A 22,171-nucleotide genomic window follows, 5' to 3' on the forward strand; every position below is an offset into this window, starting at 1 on the left:
GCCTCAAAAAGACCCGGAGACGGGGTTAGCGCGGCGCGAGGGGCGGGGTTTACGTCACGTACAGCTCGGGACGCGCCACTGCTGTAAAGGGAAAGCCGAGCGCGGAGGGGCGGAGCCAAGAAAGCGCGCCTTCTGGGAGGGGGTGGGGCCTGGTTAAAGAGCGCCGCGTCATATCCGGGAGACTTAGAGCCCGAGCGGAGGCGGTGCGGAGCGTTTCTCGTCTCAGCGGCTCGGGAACCAGTGCGTGCTGCGGAGCTGCGGCTGAGCCTCTAGGTAGAAGGCGCAAGAGGTTGGCAGCTTCGATTGAAGCACGTCGGGCGGCGAGAGCAGCTAGAAGTCATGAGCGACAGCGGCGAGCAGAACTACGGCGAGCGGGTACGTAGCGGTGGTGCAGGGGGCGGCTGTGTGGTCCCAGCTTCTTGCATCTCTTTCCAGGCCCGTCGGCCTCGGACCGGGAGACTGGGGCGATTTCGACTCCGAAGTCTGAGACCGGGAGGGATGGGAGTCAGAGGTTTAAAAGCCCTAGTGGATAGTGTCTTTATCCGTGAAGGAGGCCGCCGGCGGGTTTAGGTGGCCCTTTACTCGAAACGGCGGTTTTTTCCGTTATGGGGGTGGGGGGGAATTAAAAATGGCCGCTGCGTCCCCTCCGTGGTGGGGGAGGGGAGCGGTATCTCGTTTCGCCGTTGCTCTCCTGTGAAGCCTCGCCGCAGCCATCTTGGGCTGGCGGACTGGGCGCGCTGCCAGAGGCACAAAATGGCGGAGGAGCCGCGCGACAACCTCCAGGCCGCGGGGGACGGGGCGGGCAGAAAGGCAGCGTTCTTTGGGATTTTTTTCCTCAGAATTTAGGTTAAGACAGGATCGTATTCTGGGCCCCGAAAGAATGGGAATCTACGGTGTTCTTGGGGCCTCTTTTAAAATGGGGAAACTAGGTAGACTAAGTTCTGGACCCGTTAGTTTGAGGGGGTTGCGCGCCAGCTTTGTGTTCGGCCTAAATGGAGTGCTTTTTTTTGATACCGAAAGGGCTTTCAAACCCAAAATCGTTTTCGGTATCCAGAGTAGACCACGGGTTCGCTGAGATTTTCTCGTTTGAGGGAGTAGATTTTTTTCTGCGAGATGGTGGAGGAGAAATTGGCGGGCAGCAATTTACGGCGCCGTTGTTTTCTTTGTTTTGAGGCATTCCTACTCTGTGAAGCACAGGTTGTGTTGGTGCACTTTTTAAAGTTTCCACTCCAAAATGTGGAGTTTGGTGAGGGTTGGATAAACTGCAGAAATAAGGAAGTTCCCGGGCTAAGAAAGCATGATGTAAAGCTTGGTTGCGGGTTCGTGAGTACTAAGATGCAGAAATGTCAGTCTTGCCAGAATCTTGCATATTTGGAGGTTTGTTAGAAGGGTAATAAAAAGCACCATGGAACTTGACTTTTTTTTTTTTTTTACTTGATGGGATTAAGTTGGGTGTTTTTACAGTTTATCTGTAATTGTCAGGTAAATCTACTTAAATATATTCTCAAACTCATGAAACAAATTTTAGTTGGTTCATTAGAAGGGCGTTTTTATAGAGAAACTCCTTAGCTCTTGGAGTCTTAGTGAATTTACTGTGTAACTTTGGAGCCAAGACTGATTAATTTGCCTTGAACTAATCAGGCCCCGCCTTTACCTGTGCAGATGAGTATTGGCTTTATATGTTTTTCCGTAAGACGATTGATTGCCACTGTCACCAGTGTGTGTGTGATTATTTTTTAAGCTCGCTCTTAGGGTGAGAAAGCTTGGATCAAGTTCACAAGTTGTTAAAGCTGTGAGTTATGGTTTCTGCCGGTTGAATATACTGTCGAAACTAGGCGTCAGCGTTCGGACTGGAAAGCAAATGATAATTTTAGTCTTCAGCTATTAAACAAAACAATTATAGGATACTTTTGCATTGTTTTGAGACTACAAAATGACTGGTCTCTGACTAGAGCTCTCAGTTGAATAAACCTGAGTAAGTTACTTGTGATGGTGTGCTTGAGAAGATGAAAAATTCCCCAAAGGAAAGTTAGGGTATTTTTTTAAGTAAGGGAGGAAACAATTTCAAGAATTAGGTCCTGGTTTGAGACATCTCAAGAGACATTGTCATCCCATTAATCAAGTTTTTGAATTGGTACTTTCTGTTAGTAGAATATACATCCTAGTTATATCACAATCCCGTTACATAGAATGGTGATTCAATAAATTCTTATGGAAGGAGACAAAGTAATAAAAAATTTAAAGGTACATGTTAAAAATTGATATTTTGTCTTACATAGAGTCTTGACTTCTTGGAAGAGTTTTTCTGAACTCTGACGTTGTGGAGTACTTCCACATTCTTTTCTTTGGCGTTTGTTTTGTATGTAGATTGCTTTCCAGTCGGTTTATTGGAACCTGAAGTGGTTAGCCTATACCTAAAACAAATACGTTTGGGACTCCCAAAGAATGCGTGGCAAAACCATAAAGCTCAGTGGGATGATTTAAATATAATGCCATTAAAAACACTAGGTAGAGCACTCAGGTCTGATTGGCTAGAAACTTCCTTTTGGAAGTGCCTGAAAACAGTGGGAAAACCGTTGCATTCCATCTTGGACATGGCCTGCTATGAATAGCTTATCTGGAGCCTGAAAAATTAACTTTCATTCCACTCTGAGTTTTCAGACATTACAAATTGTTGATGTAAATCACAAATACTAGTCTAATCAGCTAATGTTAATGTAATCACTAAAATCTTATCAGCTGGAACCACCTCCTGCCCCACCATAGCCACCAGCCCCGCCGCTCTAGACTATTATAAGTTCGATTCCTATACAGACTGGGGTGGGGTGCGAGCAATAAATTATCCTCGACTTGCTTGTTGATAGTGTGTTTACTTTATTGCGTGAATATTGACAGAGCCGTGGTTCCTTATGTTCCTTTGTCTTGTTTTAAATGTGCAGCTAGGGTGCGTTCCTGAATTTTTGTGGTTCGTTTCACACTTTCAGTTATGGCAGAATCTACCTTTTACCTGTATCTGGGATTTTTCATGTCAGAGTTGATAGATTTAAATTAAAACCTGTTTCGAATTAGAGCTGACTTCCCTGATCTGGCCAAATCCATGTTAAAGTAAGATATTCATTTCAAAGTTCTAGTTTTTTCCAGTCATTTCCCAAAATTGGTCACGTTTTTTGCAAAGCACCTTTGGAAAAAAGAGAGGTGCTTTTAGCAGATATGTCATGTCACAATTTGGGAGAATAAGAACATGATAGAGTCATGTAGCCAAGTTTAGAGGTGCATGGTAATGGTGAGAGGGGGGGTGGTAAATAAATCTTGTAAGGCCCAATTATGGTCACACTCTTTAGGGTGTGGTGACGTTTGTTTGTTCTTGGCACTGGTTTAATGTTCAACTCTCCTAACTAATTTCTTTAGCTTGTATAAATGGGTCTTTAACTAGAGAAACCAGAAACTAAGGAAACGCTACTTGTATGGACCAAATCATTTTAATTTGTCTGCTATCAAGATTGCAATAACTACTCTTGATAGTGTTGCCTATTTTTGTAGAAGTAATGTGTATACAATATAGGTATATTATCTTTAGTCTTATTCTTTGTAGAGATGAATAGCATCTGGATACTATCCCATCAAACTGCCTTTCAGATTCTGCAGTTTATTTCCTCTTCTGCTTAATCTTGGGTTGTCTTTTTGAATTGTTTTTAGCTTCTAACTCTAAATCCAAATTTTCAAAACTAAAATATCAATCTCTTTCTTCCTAGAGGATTAAATTAATGTTGGTGGGAGGAAATAGTTTTGTTTCAGTGTGAGTCTGGTTAGGCACAAGTCTCTTGAAACCAGGTTGAAGAATATTTTTCTTGGTCTTAACTAAGAATGATTTAATGTTACGGATATGGCCTGGAACTAGAAGGTGACATGTTCATACTGAAATTACAAGTGTTTATAAGGTAAGTACTACTGGTTTTGTGAAAAGATTGAACAGGAATTCAGAAGATGAGAGGTGTGTTAAATGGAGTTTGCCTTGTACAGCTTTTTCCCATTCCTTATCTCCAGTAAAATCCAAAGCCTGGTAAATATTAATACTTGCATAGTTGTTGACATTTTGCCCAAGAGGACAATGCTACAGTGTGTATATCTTTTGAGCCTTAGCATTGCGTGTTATGTTGATCAGTGTTTTACTCATAATTGTATTATTTTCCTATGACCTACAGTGATGTGATTGGGAATTTTAAGTGTTCACCCAATTTAGTTTTTTGGGGGGAGGGGGTCAGGCTTGTTTTTAAGCTGGGGTTGGGGAGTTCTTCATTATAGCAAATTAGTCTTCAAATTCCCGCAAAATCTTTGCTTTGAATTGGGTTTTGGAGGTTACATTCTGATTTTTATCAACAAGATTGCTGAATATGACAGCATGGATGAGGACCCTTTTGGGGTTGTTTTTTGTTTGTTTTTTTTGCTTAGATATTAGATTAAAAAGTAGTCTTCTGAAACAGTAAAACATACTTGCGCTTGAATGTTTTATGAATGTAAATTCAGAGTCTGTATGTATTTGCAAGAGATCCTTTTAAAAGCTTGGGCTTAGAGCTCATTTAGGCATGTCAGATGACAGTTTTTTCAGAAATTTTCAGTCTTTGAGGATTTTTCTATCCAACCAACCTTCCGGTAGAGTTTAGCTGCAGAAAGAAATAGTATAGTCCGTACGTTGATATGAGCATTGATCTTTATAGCAGATTCAATGAGTTTTTCTTTATCTCCTCCTAGTTTTTAAAATACTACCTTGTCGATCAACCTAATGAGTTTGCACGTTTTTAATGTTACATAAATTCCAGCTGTAGTCCCTAGAATTATTTTAACAAAAATTGTGTTGGTTATGGGACAAATTTCTGCTTATTTGTAAGTAGGATCTCTTAACCATATGTATATAACATTAGCCCAGTAGTTCTTCTGGTTTTATGAAGTGGCCACTTGAACTTAGCTGAGGTTTGAATGAACCTAGTATTTATATTATCTAGCAGTGTGCTTTGTTCTTCAAATATGGAAGAAGGGAGAATGTTGGGAAGGAGTAATGAAATAGCAGGAAGGCGTCCATATTGAAAACTTGTGGTATCTAGAGCTTTGGCCTCTTCCAGCATCTTCTGCACCTAAGCCCTGTATTTAAACTTTAGGAGGCCTTAAGAGGAAACCTGCTTGGGCATTCTGATTCCACGATTACATTTGTGCTGGCAGTAAACATTTCCCATTACATTTTAGTGATGGATATTAAAACGAATTACTGTGACTCCCTTAAATAAAAAGTTATTTAAATTTTTTCCTGGATTAAATAAGCAATAATTAACATTGAAAAACTAGACTGAAGGTTATGGTTGTCTTTTTGATCAGATAGGTATAAAGACTCATCTCTCACTCTCTCTCTGGTCCCCCCCCCCCCCCAGAAAGTTTTATTTTCAGAAAATCTAGGAGAGGAAATTGTTAACAGTGAAAGATCATAAGGTGAAGTTCAGGGAAACTAGGATGTTTTATGAGGGCAGTTATTTTGATTAAGGTGTTCAGTAGACACTATTATACTTTATTGATCTGTTAGGTGATATCGAGTCTTTTTAATAATTTCAGGAGGTGAGCTGTAATTTTCTCCCAATATTGCCACCTTTCAAAGTAGAATTGCTCCTTTGGACTGCAGAAGATTTTAATACTTTGTTCATTGAGGGGGGAGATTTCACCAAAAATTCTTTGAAAACACCACTGTTGGATTCAAGTTTGTTCTGCTTTCTTCATAGCTACTCGCATGTAGTAGTTGGTTGACTTGATCTTTTTAATGATTTTAGTTCTAAATTTAGTAAGTTGGGCCATTCATATTATAAAATCTCACTAGAGCAGCTTTCTAGCGGTGGGTTGAACACTATAGTCCAAATTTTCAAATTCCCTAATTGTTTTTTTACAGAGCTACTTTTGCAGTTAAAAAAATGTGTGACGTTAAATACATATCTTGCCCTTAGTCACAATTTGTAAACCTCTTCAACCCTCAGCCTTGTCATCATTGTGCAAATGAATTGTCCGTGCTTTCCTTTCTTGCACTTTGTATTTACGTGTCACTTTTTGACTAGAGATGTGCTTTTGACACTGAACATACTTTCTATTGATGAATACGATAAGAAGTGTGAAATGTCATTACAGTTCTTAAAATGTCAGTTGAACAGTAAATGTTCAGTCGTGCACTTCACATTCAGCTTAAGCATGATAAATCTACTTTGAGTAGACAAAAGAGATTGATTATATATTTTAGAGCCAGCAGGAAACTAGTTTCAGTTTTTTGAGCTGCGTATTCTAGCTTTTCTAAAAATCCAAAACAACAAGAGGGATTTTTTTTTTTTCTAGTTTCAGTTTTGGCACTGGATTTTATCCTGGAGTTTTAAAATATTCTTCATCCTGTTCTTTTTCTATTAAGGTTAATGTTGAAGAAGGAAAATGCGGAAGTCGTCATTTGACAAGTTTTATAAATGAGTATTTGAAGCTCAGGAATAAGTGAAGCTGAAATTTGAAAAAATAAAAGAAAGAATGCATGCTAATTATCAGACCAGAAGTCCCACTTGTAGAATATTGAGCAATTTGTGTGAAGTGGGGAAGATGAAAGAAGTCAGAATTTGAAACGGAAGAATGAAGAAAAGAAATAAAAATGAAGTTAAGATAAGAAGTAATCTGGAATCAGAAAGCACTACGCTAAGTAATTACTAGTCTGTTTATGTGTCCCTGTATATTTTGCTAAACATGCATGCATTATTTGTTTAATAGAAGAAATATATACAGGGAAAAGAAGTGCCTTCCAGGGGAAACGTTTAAATTAGGTAATTCTAATTTTAACTTCTTAGTCAAATGATTGAAATGCAACTTTAAAAAATAATAATAACCCTTTGTAGTCAAATAGGAGGCAGGAATGAGCTCTTCAGTTTGGGTAACAGCCAGCTTCATGTTGTCTCCTGGATTTTTCATCTCTAACTTTGCTGGTCCTGGGGCATGAGTGAGTACCTCCAGAGTTGGAGTTGGTGGTCTGTCTTTGCCACCCCCCTGGACTCCTAATGCACAGACCCCTATTCAGTACAGAGCAATATATAGTAGAATGTTTTCTTAAGTCTGTCAGAGTTTTCCTAAAGAATGTCACCAGATTGGTTATAGAACCAAACCCCGAAAATCCAAGCAAAGAATTGGACAGGATAATTCCTTTTGGCATTTATGAAAACATTAATTTCTTTCTAGATGGCAGTAGTGGAAAGCTATGACCATTTAGGGCCTAACTTTAAGATGCATGTGTGCTAAATTCACAAGATGATTCTTAATTCTTTCTGTTTAATTCTTATTCCAGCTCAATGACTGGGGTTACTGCTAGGGTTACTGCTAAAAAGTTATAGGGGGCTTCCCTTAGAATGAGGTGGGTCACATAAGTGAACAGGATATCTAACTGAAAAGTGGCAAAAATAGTAGTAGGTGCTTTTTTCCCTTTTCTCATTTTCTGTTATTAACACTTAACCGTTAAAATGTGAGAGATATAGATCATAAAGTAGCTTTATTCTGGTTCCCTACTCCCTCCACTTACTGGGAAAATAGACGCCAAAGTTATGTCATTTTCCCTTCTGTGTGTTGTGTTTTAGCTGAATAGAAAAAAATGGTGCAGTCTTGTTACTTTCAGTTGGATGGGACAAATGCATGTGTCAAAATAATGCCCAGTAGTAGCCAACCAACAGATGGCTTCTACCCTATTGGGAAAGCCAAGGCTATCACTTGTCCCCGAAATGAAGATAGCCTAAAAAACTTTGAGAGTTGTCAGACTTTACAGCTTTTGGAAAAAGTGGTCTAAATGACATTCTAGAGGAATCCATTTTCTGAGATTTTAGGGCCTGTTAGTGTCAGATTTGTGGTTTTTGTAATATTTCTGTATCTTGCAAGCAGAAGAAACTTAACTTCCATTTATAGGCAATAGTTTCCAGTATTTGTCCCGATTATTGCTTTGTAAAACTTGGCACATGTAAACTAATAACATTAAATTGGTAATGTTGATTTTGCATTCTGAATTACAGTTTAGGCAGAGAGCTGAGGCAAGTGATGTGAATGGATGTTTTTCTATTTAAGCTCATGGATTCTTTTATCAGGGGATCTGAAAGGTCCTTGGGGTCCAAAAGAGAAAAGACCTGTTAGTCATCTAAGGGGAAGAAGCAGTTTGGAATTCGATTATATGGCACAAGCTGGAAAGATGTAAAGCAGAAATAAACATTGATGCTAATGGAGCATCTCATCCATTCAGGTTCCTCTCCTGCCCTGGCCAAAGCATCTTTGAGTATGAGAGTGCATCCCTCTACCCCTTGTCTGGAGACTATAGGGGAGACAGGCCTCTTATCCTGGGGCAGGTGTAGGTGTAAGGTACATGTCCTCAGGAGGGCTGATTAATGCCAGGGGGCAGGTGGGGGCAGAGAAGGTGACAAAAAACAAGGTTTCAGGAAAATGACTTTGTTGGGGGAAAAAAATCAGATAGGTAAGAAGTATAAAGCTTGAAATTGATTAAATTAGTGAGACTTAACTAAGCATCATAAACACCTATGGTGTTTTTAAGAAATACAGACGCCCAACTCCAGACCTACTAAAATAAGCGCTAGTTAGGGATGTGTTTTTAAGTGCTAGGTACGTTTACTGCATACCTCTAAGAACCACTGTTCAAAATGTAATTTAGTGCATCTAGTTTTTAAAGTGTATGAGAAACCTAGTGATTGGATGGTTTTTCCCACTTCTTTCATTTCTTTCAGAAAGTTTTTCTAAGATATTGCCATTCTCAGAATAGGTAGACACTGGTTGGTATTTTGTTGGAAGGCTGAGTTTGTTTTTCTCTGATGTGTTCCGTATAGATTGTATATTAGTATATGATTAAGACCCAGTCTATAAGAACTTGATTCCCTGAGCAGTTTTCAGGGAATTTTGGCTTTGTTATTCATGCTAACTTTAAGTATATGACCCTTTTCCTTGAGATACTGATATTCAGAGTAGTGCTTCTTTTGGTAGGATTTTAATGTGTTGACATTTATTGTTCTGACAGCCCTGAAAGTGGACTTAGAATTTTCCTTGCGTGTAGGGGCTTTTCCAGCTGGTTTTACAGATTGGACCATGGACCAAGGTTTAAAGCTAACTTTATGCTTTTAGATTTGGCTAATTTAGGTGTCATTTCTTCTAGACAGGCTAAATATCCTTGCACATAGTTACAAACCAGCTAATGGCCAATGTAACTGCAAAAAGGTTTAACTTTAAGACTACCCCTGACAAGAAAGGTAGGAGGTTAGAGGCATTGTTTTCTGTGTTAGCCTAACAAGTGTCAGTACAGAATGGAAAAAATCTTAGCATTCTGGTGGTTTCTCCTATTCCTGGTCTGAGAAGTGATTACTCACAAAATGCATCTGCATGTAGCCAATTAGTTGTAGAGGTTGAGTGAAAAGTCTTATGATAATTTCACAAATACTGTATCTTTGACCCTTGATCTGCTAGAATTTCATGGGAAAACCTCATTAAGGTTTATTCTGAGGCTAGAAGTACTTTCTTTTCCCTCTTGGTGGACAGACTGGTAAAGCATCTCAGCTTGGAATAAGGCTTTTCTGTTTACTGAAGCGAGAGGCTTAAAAGAGGACCTTGACTTTTTCTACTCTTCCTTCCTTTTTCAGATCCGTAAACTGATTTCTGTTAACTACAGTTACTTTATTGGTAATCTTTTAACTCTTATTGTGAGGCACCCATATTCTCTTCCTGCCAGAGCAAATTGTTTTCGTTGGTTTTCATTAAAAGTCATAATCATTCCATGAAGTAATCTTTCTAGCATTGGAGTAAACAAAGGTATTTAGTAAATAGCTTTTAGGTCCCTGTTTCTTCCTTCTCTTCTAGATTAGCTTTTGCCTGTTGAAATGATGGCAGAAAGTGCATCCCCAATTTGAGAACTTCTTTGTTCGAGGAGGAGGAGGTGGATTGTGCTTTAAAATGTCTCTTCAGAATATTTGCCAGAGAAAGCCAAGGGATTGTTGGTTGGGGTCCCCAAACCACTTCTAACCACTCCTTGATGGTAAAAGCAGCTGTTTTCACTAATAATTAGGGACCATCTTTGAATCTCTTTACTAACTTGTGGCAGGAAGGAGAGGGGGGGCTGTCATGTTTCATGTCACTTTACACCATGTTTCATAATGACTGAAATCTTACTGTAAAGTTTCTAGAGTTGTTTTGGGTGTAGAGACCAGAACTCCTTTTGCCCACTGAGTTAACTCTTATGTTCCCTGTTCTAAACTTTAAGCTTTAATTTGTCTCTTCTGTGTTGCATCATAGGAAGGATCTTCCAAATTTTCTCCATTATGTTCTTAAGTCACAGAACATTCTAAAATGTTTTGGGCTGTGATTTAAAAGAATTTCGTATCTTCTGTCCTTTGAAGAATGGCCAGTGTATTTATTCTGAGGGTCTACCACACAGGGAGGTCTCTTGTGATAACTTCTATGCAGCTTCAACATTGATTCTTACCCCTACAGTGACTTACCTGTAATGTTGATTCCTTTTGAGTCTGGCTGTTTATCCTGTGTTGGGCAGGAAGTTCATTAGACTAATGTCTTTTAATTTGCTGAAGATGGATAACCTGGAATAAAGGTTGTCTTGGTTTGATGATACCTTGGTTAGCTATCAGACTGAGTGGATTCTCTTGTCCATTCCACTATTTTTGTTTTGGTGTCTTGGCAGAACCTTTCCCTAGGTCCAGTTCTTTCTATACATGTTTGCTTTTTCCACTAATTATATGCCTTTGGTTCACTGATGAACTAGTTATCCTGTTTACCCATTTCTTTGCTAGTTTCTTTTAGAAATCTTTTTTGTATTACCTACCTACCAGCTAGTTCCAGTTATGATAGGGGAAAGCTTGGGTATACAGTATATACCTAGATTTCCTGAACTTCCCTTCCTAAACCTAGATAAGGAACCCATGATCTAAACTGTTTTGGTTTTAATATGTCCTTTATGTAACTTTTCTAACTGCTTATTCTCAGTTCCCCATCAGTTGGCACTGGCTCATCTACACTTAGCTGAGTAAGATCTCTGGTACCCTCTTAATTCTTACCTCTGCAGTTAATTCACTGCCTCTCTGCTATAGCTCCATCTGGTTGCTTTGAGCTTTTTAAGGGCTTCCTACCATGGTTAGGTGGACAGGCTCTACAGATCTAGTGTCCTTCAAGCTGGTCCTTGCTTTCCACTAGGTTTCTACCTTTCTCTGGGACTTGAAACAGTTACCGTCCTTGTCTTTTTTCCCACTCAGCAGTAAATAAAACTTGAATATACAGTAAGTTTTAATTAATTTCATAGGGTTTTTTTGGTTGATGGCAACTTGGTTGAAATAGGTGTGAGGTATAGGTGTCATAGTTAATAAGGTTCTTTCTCACCCTAGTCTTTATGGAGTAACATTCCCAAAACAATCCTTGGGCAGTTCCCTTAACTGCTTGGCTTTGGCACCCATTTCTGAAGAGTGGGGTCAGTTAACTCTTACCCCTGCTCCCTAAAAAAAGGTGGAAGTTCAAGTTAATTGGCTTATGTCAATTGGAGCAACGTAACTATTATACCAGGTATATTCAGTTCCTGCCCTTACCTATGTTTTCTTATCTTGGAAGGGGATTGCTTTCCCTCACCATTTATCTCACCACAGCTTATTTGTTTTTAAAGTTGCCCAGAAAGTATACAAATTAAACTTTTGACATCTACGTGTAGGAATCCCGTTCTGCTTCCAGAAGTGGAAGTGCTCATGGATCTGGGAAATCTGCAAGGCATACCCCTGCAAGGTCTCGCTCCAAGGAAGATTCCAGGCGTTCCAGATCAAAGTCCAGGTCCAGATCTGAATCTAGGTAAGAAAGACTGTCTTGGGATTTTCTTGTTACTCTTAGCTTTCAAATTGGTGTGTGCTTTTGTAAACTAGGAAGATAGAGAGGGTCAGTTCATTTGTTGGCTTATTTAATATTGGTACTAGAAATGAACTTAGTCGTTAAGATCTGGGAGATAGAAGACTAAGTGGTTAAGAGCCTGGGTTTTTGGAGTTAGGGTTCAAATCTTACCTCTATTTTTTTCTGGCTTGGGCAGATTACTTAACCTTTTTCAGTCTTAGCTTCCTTATCTATAAAAGGCGAATTAGTAATAGTACCAGTTCTTCAGAATTGTGAGGATTCACTATGAGTTTTAAGTGAACTGCTTATTAGTATGGCAAATAGACTGCAGAATATTGGCTTTCAGTAACTGCAATTCTTGATAAATAGGTATAGTCTAGTATGACAAATGTATGTATAAAACAAAAACACCTTAATGCAGCGCTATTTTTTTTTTTTAAATGTTCGTCAAGAGTAAGCTATACATCTTGGTTTGCCCAGGTCAGCCCCAGTTTATGCCGATTGTCAGGCATAATTAACAGCGCCCCCTTTCTCTCTTACAATGTATATCCTCCTTGGTTTAAATGACAGTTCATATAATCACTGTAGTTAAGAGCAACTGGTTTTAAAATACTGCTGGAGAAAACTGTGATGGTGATTTTATCTTAAGTGAATAGTGGGCATAATGCAAGAAGCAGAAAAATAGAGGGTGGTATTCTGAGGGGTAAAGGTGGGTGCAAATCAAGCTAGTATGAAATGCATGTTTTATGGTTTTCGAAAGATAATTGTGTTAAGTTTAATCTCTAAATTATTTTAAGATATGATGGAAGGGAACTTTAGCTGGTAGTGGTTTTTTGGAACTCTTCCTAGCAGAGTAGAAGTGACTATATACAGAAGAAGAGTATCGATCCTGCTATATGCCTGAATTGTGTGTTCCAACTTTTGTAGTATAACTCTAGAATAGAGTATTGAAAGCCATATCTTACTGTTAGTTATTTAGTCATAACCTTGAAGCCTTTGTCTTTCAGGTCTAGATCCAGAAGAAGTTCTCGAAGGCATTATACAAGGTCACGATCTCGGTCCCGCTCCCATAGAAGATCCCGTAGCAGATCTTACAGTAGAGATTATCGAAGACGGCATAGCCACAGTCATTCTCCCATGTCTACTCGCAGGCGTCATGTTGGGAATCGGGTAAGATGAAAAAAATGTTTTTAAAGCAGTGGACTGTTTAAAGCCGCTTTATAATAATACATAATATGTTCCCTTTTTTTCTTTTGTTTGATGTTAGAACTGATATTATTTGACAGTGGAGCTTTAGCATGAGTTACCTGTAGTGCCTTTTTAGTGTTTCGAGATTGTCTCTTTTTAAAAGATACCACCCATGTAATTGTCTATATTTGTGCTATTGATCACATTTAAGATATTGTCACATTAACAAGGTATTGTCATATTAACAGCACATCAGATTAAAAAAATCTCCATTATACATTACTATTATTACTATTAGTACACTAGATCATAGGTCTGTATGTTTCATACTAATGTTAATTTACGTTTTCTGGGTTTGTTTTAATACACTTTACAGAATGCTGTCCTGATTTTCTCATTTACTTTTTTTTTTTTTTTTTTTTTAATTCTTGGCTGTGTTGGGTCTTTGTTTCTGTGCGAGGGCTTTCTCTAGTTGCGGGAAGTGGGGGCCACTCTTCATGGCGGTGCGCGGGCCTTTCACTGTTGCAGCCTCTCGTTACGGGGCACAGGCTCCAGACGCGCAGGCTCAGTAGTTGTGGCTCAGGGGCCTAGTTGCTCCGCGGCATGTGGGATCTTCCCAGACCAGGGCTCGAACCCGTGTCCCCTGCATTGGCAGGTGGCTTCTTAACTACTGCGCCACCAGGGAAGCCCTCCCATTTACTTTTAAGCAAGTTTCTTTCAGGTATTAAGGCTTTTTTATCTTCCACAAGAAGTTCCAAATGAGATGGCATTTAGTGTGTTCATATTGTGGTTTCATTGTATAATGTAATGCAAGTAGATGTAAAGGGAGTGTTTGTTTTTGAAAGTGCGATGGAATTTGACTGCAGTAAATGTATGTATGACGTAAATGAAACCTTCAGGCAAATTCATTACGGCTACTGGAGTGTCAGCGACATTTGGTTCATTATTTTCCTTACGGTAATAATTGCAAGCTACTTATTAATACCTGTTAAATACAGTTTGGTACTCATCTTTGGTTACATTTATGTGTGTGTGTATATATATATATAAACTTAATGTATACAGTGTTTCTGTAGAAATAAAATCGGGCTGAACATGCTCTTCTATATCTTTTTGGCAATTTAGAGCCTCCTATTGCGTGAGTGGTATATCATAACATTTTAACAGTATGCTGTTTTCCCCCCTCTGGCTTATAGAGACAGTGCTATTCTGATTATCAATATGTGTGCATATTGTTGAGTATGTGGCCATTTCTTAGAATAAAGCCCTAGAAGGTGAATCCTTTGGGCAAATTGCCCTCCAATCTCCCCCCCAAAAAAATGTCATGTGCTTTTCACTAGTATGAGCTGCTGTTTCCCGTCCACTTACTAAGTTGAACTTACCCCTTTTGCGGTCTTTTTTACATGTTCTTAAACATGCTTATGGTGTGGCTGTAATATTAATTTTAGAATAGCATTTTATTTCGTTGTTTATTATCTTTTAGGGTTAGTGTGACATTTTTGGCTAATTTATGCATAGTTTCTTTTTTTTTTTAACTTTGATTTATGACACGTTTTAAAGTTGAAAATCCATTTTTCTATTTCTAGGCAAATCCTGATCCCAACTGTTGTCTTGGAGTATTTGGATTGAGCTTATACACTACAGAAAGAGATCTAAGAGAAGTGTTCTCTAAATATGGCCCAATTGCTGATGTGTCTATTGTATATGACCAGCAGTCTAGACGTTCAAGAGGATTTGCCTTTGTATATTTTGAAAATGTAGATGATGCCAAGGAAGTAAGTAAAAGTCTTGTATGTTTGTAAAAGTACCAGTCCTATTTTTAACTATTTTTACTGGGATAAGGACAGTTTTTGCTTTAGTAACTATATATAGCTTGAGCTAAAGGAAATGCATTCATCTGGGAACATACACTGATCGATATTGAATTTTTTAAAAAACCTAATGTGGACATTTTCAAATATTTGTACAGTAACAGAAAAGTATGACAGTTTGGTTCTATATTCCAACTCAGTCCTCTCCACCACATTTGAAGTAAATCCCAACATAGTCAACTGTTTCCAGGTGTGGTATGTGTCTAGATACAGATATTTCTAAAGTATAAGAATATTAATACTCATTTGGAATATTTAATCACTGTTTATATCAAATTACTTTTTAAATTTTATTTATTTTTGGCTGCGTTGGGTCTTCGTTGCTGTGTGCGGGCTTTCTCTAGTTGTGGCATGCGGGGGCTACTCTTCGTTGTGGTGTGCAGGCTTCTCATCCCAGTGGCTTCTCTTGTTGCAGAACATGGGCTCTAGGCATGTGGACTTCAGTAGTTGTGGCGCACAGGCTTAGTTACTGTGCAGCATGTGCGATCTTCGTGGACCAGGGCTTGAACCCGTGTCCCCTGTATAGGCAGGCAGATTATTAACCACTGCACCACCAAGGGAAGCCCCCAAATTCCTTTTTTTAAAAAAAATTTTGGCTGCATTGGGTCTTTGTTGCTAGGCACAGGCTTTCTCTAGTTGCGTCGAGCAGGGGCTACTCTTTGTTGTGGTGTACAGGCTTCTCATCGCAGTGGCTTCTCTTGTTGGCAGAGCACGGGCTCTAGGTGCGCGGGCTTCAGTAGTTGTGGCGCATGGGCTAGTTGCTCCGTGGCATGTGAGATCTTCCTGGACCAGGGATCAAACCCGTGTCCCCTGCATTGGCAGGGGGATTCTAAACCACTGCGCCACCAGCAAAGTCCCCCCCAAATTACTTTCTAAAATGGAGAAGAACATTAAAAAGTGATAAAGCTATGACTCTGACTCAGGAGAAAGGAACTGGTTTTGAATGTATACTAGCAAGTGATTTTATATTTAGAGTTAAGTTGACTTGAGGCAAAACATAGGAAGTAATTTTTTGGGGGGCTGTGCTGCATGGCTTACGGGAGTTCCCCGACCAGGGATTGAACCCAGGCCATGGCAGTGAAAGCACTGAGTCCTAACCACTGGACTGCCAAATTAAATTTTTTTTATTATGTAGACTAAAGTAAAAATTCAGTGTGAGAATCTAGGCCACATTTAAGAAATCTGGACTTTAGATACATACAGTATAAGGAAAAGTTGAGAAACTTAAATGACAAGCCATCTGAGTCAATGTTGAGATGAGTAACTGAGTTCTAAATGAGATTATATGGTTATACATTTTCTTTTATATGTATATATAACTTTGTCAAGATTATACTAATTTTTAAAAACCATAGATTTTAAAATAAAAAGCTGATCTACTAAAGGAAGAATTGAAAGCTGAATGCAAGTAATTATAATTTAAGAGATTTAATAGATTCTTTAAGATCTCATTCACTTCATTTTGGTAATAATTGAACTGTATAGGCTTCCTGGTTTCCCTAAATTTTTTTTTCTTTCTTTTTTGCTACAGGACCAGAGTTCACTTTCTGAAAGATAGCATATTTTGTATCTGAATCAGTAGTGCCAGAAACTGTCTTGAGGCAGAAACGATCAAACTAGAAAATAGCATACTTGGAATTAGACGTTTAAATTCTATTTAGGTGGAGGGGTGTTTCTTTAAATTGTGAACAAACTGCTATGTCTTTGGGATATTTTTTCCTTAAGTACATACTGTTTTATTTAGTCTGTGTTCTAGATAAAAGAACTATATGTAATTCAAGCTTTCTTCATCCCAACCTTTTGCTTCCATAGCAGGGAGCCATAAACTTCTGTAAAGGATTAGACAGTAAATATTTTGGGCTTTGTGCACCATAAGATGGTACGCGGGCCTCTCACTGTCGTGGCCTCTCCCATTGCGGAGCACAGGCTCCGGACACGCAGGCTCAGCGGCCGTGGCTCACGGGTCCAGCCGCTCTGCGGCATGTGGGATCTTCCCAGACCGGGGCACGAACCCGTGTGCCCTGCATCGGCAGGCAGACTCTCAACCACTGCGCCACCAGGGAAGCCCACCATAAGATCTTAATGACACCTTTTCAACCCTGTCAAAGTAATGTAAAAGTAGCCATATAATATGCAAATTAATGAGTGGAGCTATCTTTCGGTAAAACATTTATGGTCACTGATTTTGAATTCCATTTATGATGAAATACTATTGATTTTCTTTCCCCTCACCCATTTAAATTCTTAGCTCATGGGTCATAGGTTGACAGCTATGTACTGCTTTAGAGCTACAAGCACTGTGTTAGATAAAATATTTCATGGGTTAAATTGGCTTTTGTGGTTTTTTTGGGTAAGCTTTTCTGGGCTAGCTTTTATAAATAAAGATTTAATAGGCGGAAAAGCCTATTAATAAGCTGTCAGGCATAATGTTCTGGCCTAGCTGAAACATCCAGTTGGACCCTGTTTATAGCTGTTGGATAATTTGTGGCTTTGTCCAGGGTGTGTATAACAACTTACATATCTTTTGAAGGCGAAAGAGCGTGCCAATGGAATGGAGCTTGATGGACGTAGGATCAGAGTTGATTTCTCTATAACAAAGAGACCACATACCCCAACACCAGGAATTTACATGGGGAGACCTACCTAGTAAGTTTATTTTCAAGGTTGTTAAAAATACTTGACAGTTCAGTTTGTTCAGTTCCTCCAAGAACTATACGTAGTTAGGGGTGGGGGGGATCTGGCATTTCAAACTGGCTAAAACTCAAAGTCAATACAGTATATTCAGTGGAAACATTCTGTCGGTACCACACATTTTGATTGGTATCATTTAATAGATCACATCCCATTTTTATCATAAATAAATGCCATAGATTTGGCTTTGCTGGGTAATTGATTTTCACCAGACCATTTTTCCCATGCTGGAAACTTAACCGTTATTATAGGTAAGATTTTTTAAGTTCGTACAAATCTTACTGTTGTTCATAGTGGCAGCTCACGCCGTCGAGATTACTACGACAGGGGTTATGATCGAGGCTATGATGATCGGGACTATTACAGCAGGTCATACAGGTAAGTTAAGCATAATACTAAGTTTAAGTTGCCAAAAAGTTGAAGGTCACGCCAGGTCTTCTCCTGAATCAGTTGCAACATAATTTAAGGCAGCACTATACATACCTGAGTTTTAGTCTTTGATACAAGTCATTACCTTTAATACTAAGATCCAGGCCCAGAGTTTACACTAGTTTGTTTTGGCCACACCATGCGGCATCTTAGTTCCCTCACCAGGGATCGAACCCGAGTCCCTTGCATTGGCAGCACGGAGTCTTAACCACCGACTGCCAGGGAAGCCCCTAAACTAGATTTTATGATTATGTGTCTTTTTAATTTATCTTTGTATGTATATTTTTTAAACACCAAGTTGTAAACCAACTGAAATCCTTGGTTTCAGAACATGACAGTGAAAACAATTATAGACCATACTTCAGTTTTTTCCCCCTTTTTTGTTTTTAAAGTGAGTTTCATAAGCTGTGTTTTGAATGTCATTGCTTTATAAAGCAATTTTTCGTATCTAAGGAATCGTGCACTGAAGGGCAGGGGAAATTGATTCTTGGAAGAATCAAAGAAGTAATTATTTAAGGACAATAATTAGTGAAACAATGGTAAGAAGTTTATTACCAAAAATATTGATATATATTTTGGGGTTTGGCAGGGAAATGTTCATGACACTGGGAATACTTTGAAAGGCAAAAATGAAGTAAAGTTCTCTATTTTATTAGCAACAGCAGGTAATTCAGACCCTTCCTTGCTTGTCAAAATGTAAATTGTGTAAAGTATTGACCACAACAGTTAATCCTTGACACCTTATTTTAGTGTGGTGTTGAGGTGTGGATGTCGTCTTTTGCACACTATTCAGTAATGTTTTAAGAAGTTGACAGTCCTGACATTTAATACTGACAAAAAGAAACTTTCTTAAAACTGGCATTTCTGTACTGAGTGACACTTAAGGGATTGATTTTTGGAAGCTGCAAAGATTAGGGTCTTAATATTTTAATTCATGAGCATTTACTTTTAATGATATTCATTTTAACCACCAGGGAGAGCTCTATGCCAATTTGTAAAGAGGTGGCAAAAGCAGCTAGCTTTCACTTCCGCGAGTTTTAATTTTATTGCATGAATTGTGTGTACTTTCAAAAAATTTTTAAATGAATATATGTTGCTTTTCTGCCTTCACAGAGGAGGAGGAGGAGGAGGAGGAGGATGGAGAGCTGCTCAAGACAGGGATCAGATATACAGGTATGCCAGGAGAAGATTTAAAATCTGTACAATAGTAGAATGGCTCACATAAAGACATCTTCGTTATTAGTATTTTGGTAAATTATAGTTGGCATTACACAGAATTGGATTGCATGAAGTTTATGAATATACTGTAACTGAAGCCAAATGACAATGTGTACACGGCTTAATTTGTGTGTTCATAGAAATTAATTGCGCTTACACTAGGTCATTTACTCAGTGGTACCATTTTGTACCTTAACATGAGATATGGCAAAACTAAGTATTATTCCTGATAGTTTTATTAGCTTTTTATAAGTATTTCAGAATAGTAAGTGAGTATTCAAGTTGATCTTTCTTACACAGAACTAAATCACTTTGAAGCACTATGAATGAAATTTTGTTTTGCGTGCTCATAGGGTATAATTAGTGGTAAAGTTTTTTTTTCTCCTTCTCTAAGCCATTTTAAATTCTGTTAAGTATAATGTTAATTAGCAGATGATCAGTGGATCAAATATAGCAAGGAGTATTCAACCTCTGATAGTTTGAGGGGTTATTTGGTACTGGGCCTGATAGTGTGCTTCATTCTCAGGACTAAAACAGACCTTGAAATCCTGTGACTAATGCAATATTTTTCAAGGTCAGTGAGGGTCTTTTAGTTTTGGAAAGTGACAAAGGGATCATATATAATCTCGGTAGTCTTAGATGGTGTTGACATTTGTTTACAGAAGACGGTCACCTTCTCCCTACTATAGTCGTGGAGGATACAGATCACGTTCCAGATCTCGATCATACTCACCTCGTAAGTTTTTATTGACTTACATGATTGTTTATACGTTGTAATAGCATGGCTTGCTGTGACTTACCAAACAGCAGATAATGGGTTAATTCAATTAGTTTTATCTGTATTTCTCTCCAACTTTTGGTTTAAGGAAGTATAGGAAAACAACCCTTGGATCTTACTGTTGTTGCTTATGTTCTGTCATCATTTGTAGCTTTTCTTTTTAGGAGTCCTTGTTAATGTTTGTACAGCTTGGAAACATTTGAGTGACTTAAAACCTTAGCTTTCAGCTATATACTCCCAGCTATTTCTGTTTAACATTGGTCGTCTTAGTGAAATCTTTATGTGAAGGTTTTCCTCTATTTTCACAGGAGAGAATCTGGTACATAGGAATTTCCTGATGGCAGAGTAGTTTAAAATGCTCAACATTAAAAGTACACACTTGAGTATTGAAGAATATTTATTTCTTTTCTTCCTAGGTCGCTATTAAAGCATGAAGTTGAAGACTTTCTGAAACCTACCCTAGAGTTGGGATATTGTTTGTGGACAATATTTTTTATTGTCTCCTGTTTAAAAAGTGAACAGTGCCTAGTGAAGTTAGGTGACTTTTACACCTTTTATGATGACTACTTTTGGTGGAGTTGAAATGCTGTTTTCATTCTGCATTTGTGTAGTTCGGTGCTTTGTTCAAAGTTAAGTGTTTTCAGAAAAGTATGTTTTGCATGTATTTTTTTACAGTCTAAATTTTGACTGCTGAGAAGTTTCTATTGTACAAAACTTCATTTAAATGGTTTTTCTACTGAATCCAGGGTATTCTGAAGATCGAAGCCTGTGTGTAAAATGAGCTACCAAATGGCAAAAAGCAACAATAAAGTTTGGTTTTTACTTTTCTTTCTAACATATCAATGGTTAGCAGAACTGTTCAGAATAGACTGTCAGTAGTAAATTCAAGACAAAAATGCCCGTTTTCCTCCAGTCCATAAAACATAACCATACTTAATATACCTGCAATTAAGTGATAAAAATTATGCTCTGTAACTCTATACTGCTAGTATTAGGCCTAAAGATCTTTCAATACAGCTAATGCTTAATATAAATGTGAATTTGTCGGCGTTTATATAATCTGTGTTATATATATAGCAGGGAATAAGATAAGAGTTACACAATGAATGCCTTTAAAAGGCTATTTCTTAAAGCTGTTACAAGGGGATAATGGTATTTCAACTAGTTATCGGCAAGTGACAATACATTCCACCACAAATGTACTCTTGTTCTTCTAGCTTTTAGATTATATGGAAAAACTGGGTGCTTTAGGGTTTGAGAAAGAGAGAAGGGAACACTACACCTGTTGTGGATGAACTGAAGACTTTGCCTGTTCATTTTTTAAATATTATTTTCAGGTCCTTTGCTTACCAAAGGAGGCCCAATTTCACTCAAATGTTTTGAGAACTGTGTTTAAATAAACGCAAATGAAAAGAGTAAAAGGCTGGTACAACTCAGTTTATAAAGATTTTGTTTTAACCTTGCTACATATATAATTACGAGTTCTTTTGGACTCAGTTGTATTCTTTTTTGTTGTTATTGGTGTTCTAAATAGATAAATTGTGTATTCCTGGCAGATAAATCGAAGTGAGTAACTAGGTATTGGAGTGATCATCTCCACTTGCAGGTGGTGTTATATTAAAATAACTCTAGTCTCCACACTTGCCCTGAAGTTACCTGAAATGCACATTCTTCTTAGTTTATTTTCATGGTCATTTCTAGCGAAATTGCTATAGGCAGGTAATTAAAAGTTTGTTAGCCTGCTGACCTTTGTATTATTACTTAAATACAGTATACTGTGTCCCAGGTACTTTGTAAAGCACTTCCCATATATTAATATGTTCAGTCTGCATCAATCAAAATGGTGTAGTAATTTACCTTAGGTCAAACAGCTGTTAAAACAGCAATGCTGGGATCTGAACTTGACCAGTCTCAATCCATACTCTGTACTCTTAATCATGATGTCATTCTGCCTCTAACCTGGGTAACCAGATGATTAAAAATACTGGTAATGGAGTGTAGGCATTATTTGTAGGCCTAAATTTGCCAAACTTACTGGACAGGTAGAGATAGGCTGAAGAGTGGTGAGACTCCTTTCCTCTTC

The 22,171-nt window shown here is 38.3% G+C and overlaps 1 protein-coding gene across 4 annotated transcripts; it reads left to right on the top strand.

The window, feature by feature from the left end:
- The first annotated feature begins 182 nt into the window (after positions 1 to 182).
- Positions 183 to 20,925, top strand: TRA2B (transformer 2 beta homolog). 4 transcript variants are annotated; one of them, XR_009519288.1, is made up of 10 exons: positions 183 to 375; positions 11,744 to 11,877; positions 12,921 to 13,083; positions 14,688 to 14,876; positions 17,503 to 17,618; positions 17,958 to 18,041; positions 19,206 to 19,265; positions 19,837 to 19,884; positions 19,973 to 20,046; positions 20,505 to 20,925. XR_009519288.1 is itself a non-coding variant. In XM_060010987.1 (9 exons), exons 1-9 carry the CDS (start codon positions 340 to 342, stop codon positions 20,513 to 20,515), a joined length of 867 nt encoding a protein of 288 aa, XP_059866970.1. In that variant the 5' UTR covers positions 183 to 339; the 3' UTR covers positions 20,516 to 20,925. The 4 variants fall into 4 exon arrangements, 3 of the variants coding, with proteins under 3 accessions (XP_059866970.1, XP_059866971.1, XP_059866972.1); XM_060010987.1 differs by lacking the exon at positions 19,837 to 19,884; XM_060010988.1 differs by lacking the exon at positions 19,837 to 19,884 and having other exon boundaries at positions 19,976 to 20,046.
- The last annotated feature ends 1,246 nt before the right edge of the window (positions 20,926 to 22,171 follow it).

The sequence above is a fragment of the Delphinus delphis genome, chromosome 4 (genome assembly GCF_949987515.2).
Source record: "Delphinus delphis chromosome 4, mDelDel1.2, whole genome shotgun sequence".
Taxonomy (NCBI): domain Eukaryota; kingdom Metazoa; phylum Chordata; class Mammalia; order Artiodactyla; family Delphinidae; genus Delphinus; species Delphinus delphis.

Coding starts and splice junctions, on each gene's coding strand:
- TRA2B (XM_060010987.1), top strand. CDS start 340: ATGAGCGACAGCGGCGAGCAGAACTACGGCGAGCGG. Junction 11,878..12,920: donor AGGTCCAGATCTGAATCTAG/GTAAGAAAGACT, acceptor TTTGTCTTTCAG/GTCTAGATCCAGAAGAAGTT. Junction 14,877..17,502: donor ATGTAGATGATGCCAAGGAA/GTAAGTAAAAGT, acceptor TATCTTTTGAAG/GCGAAAGAGCGTGCCAATGG.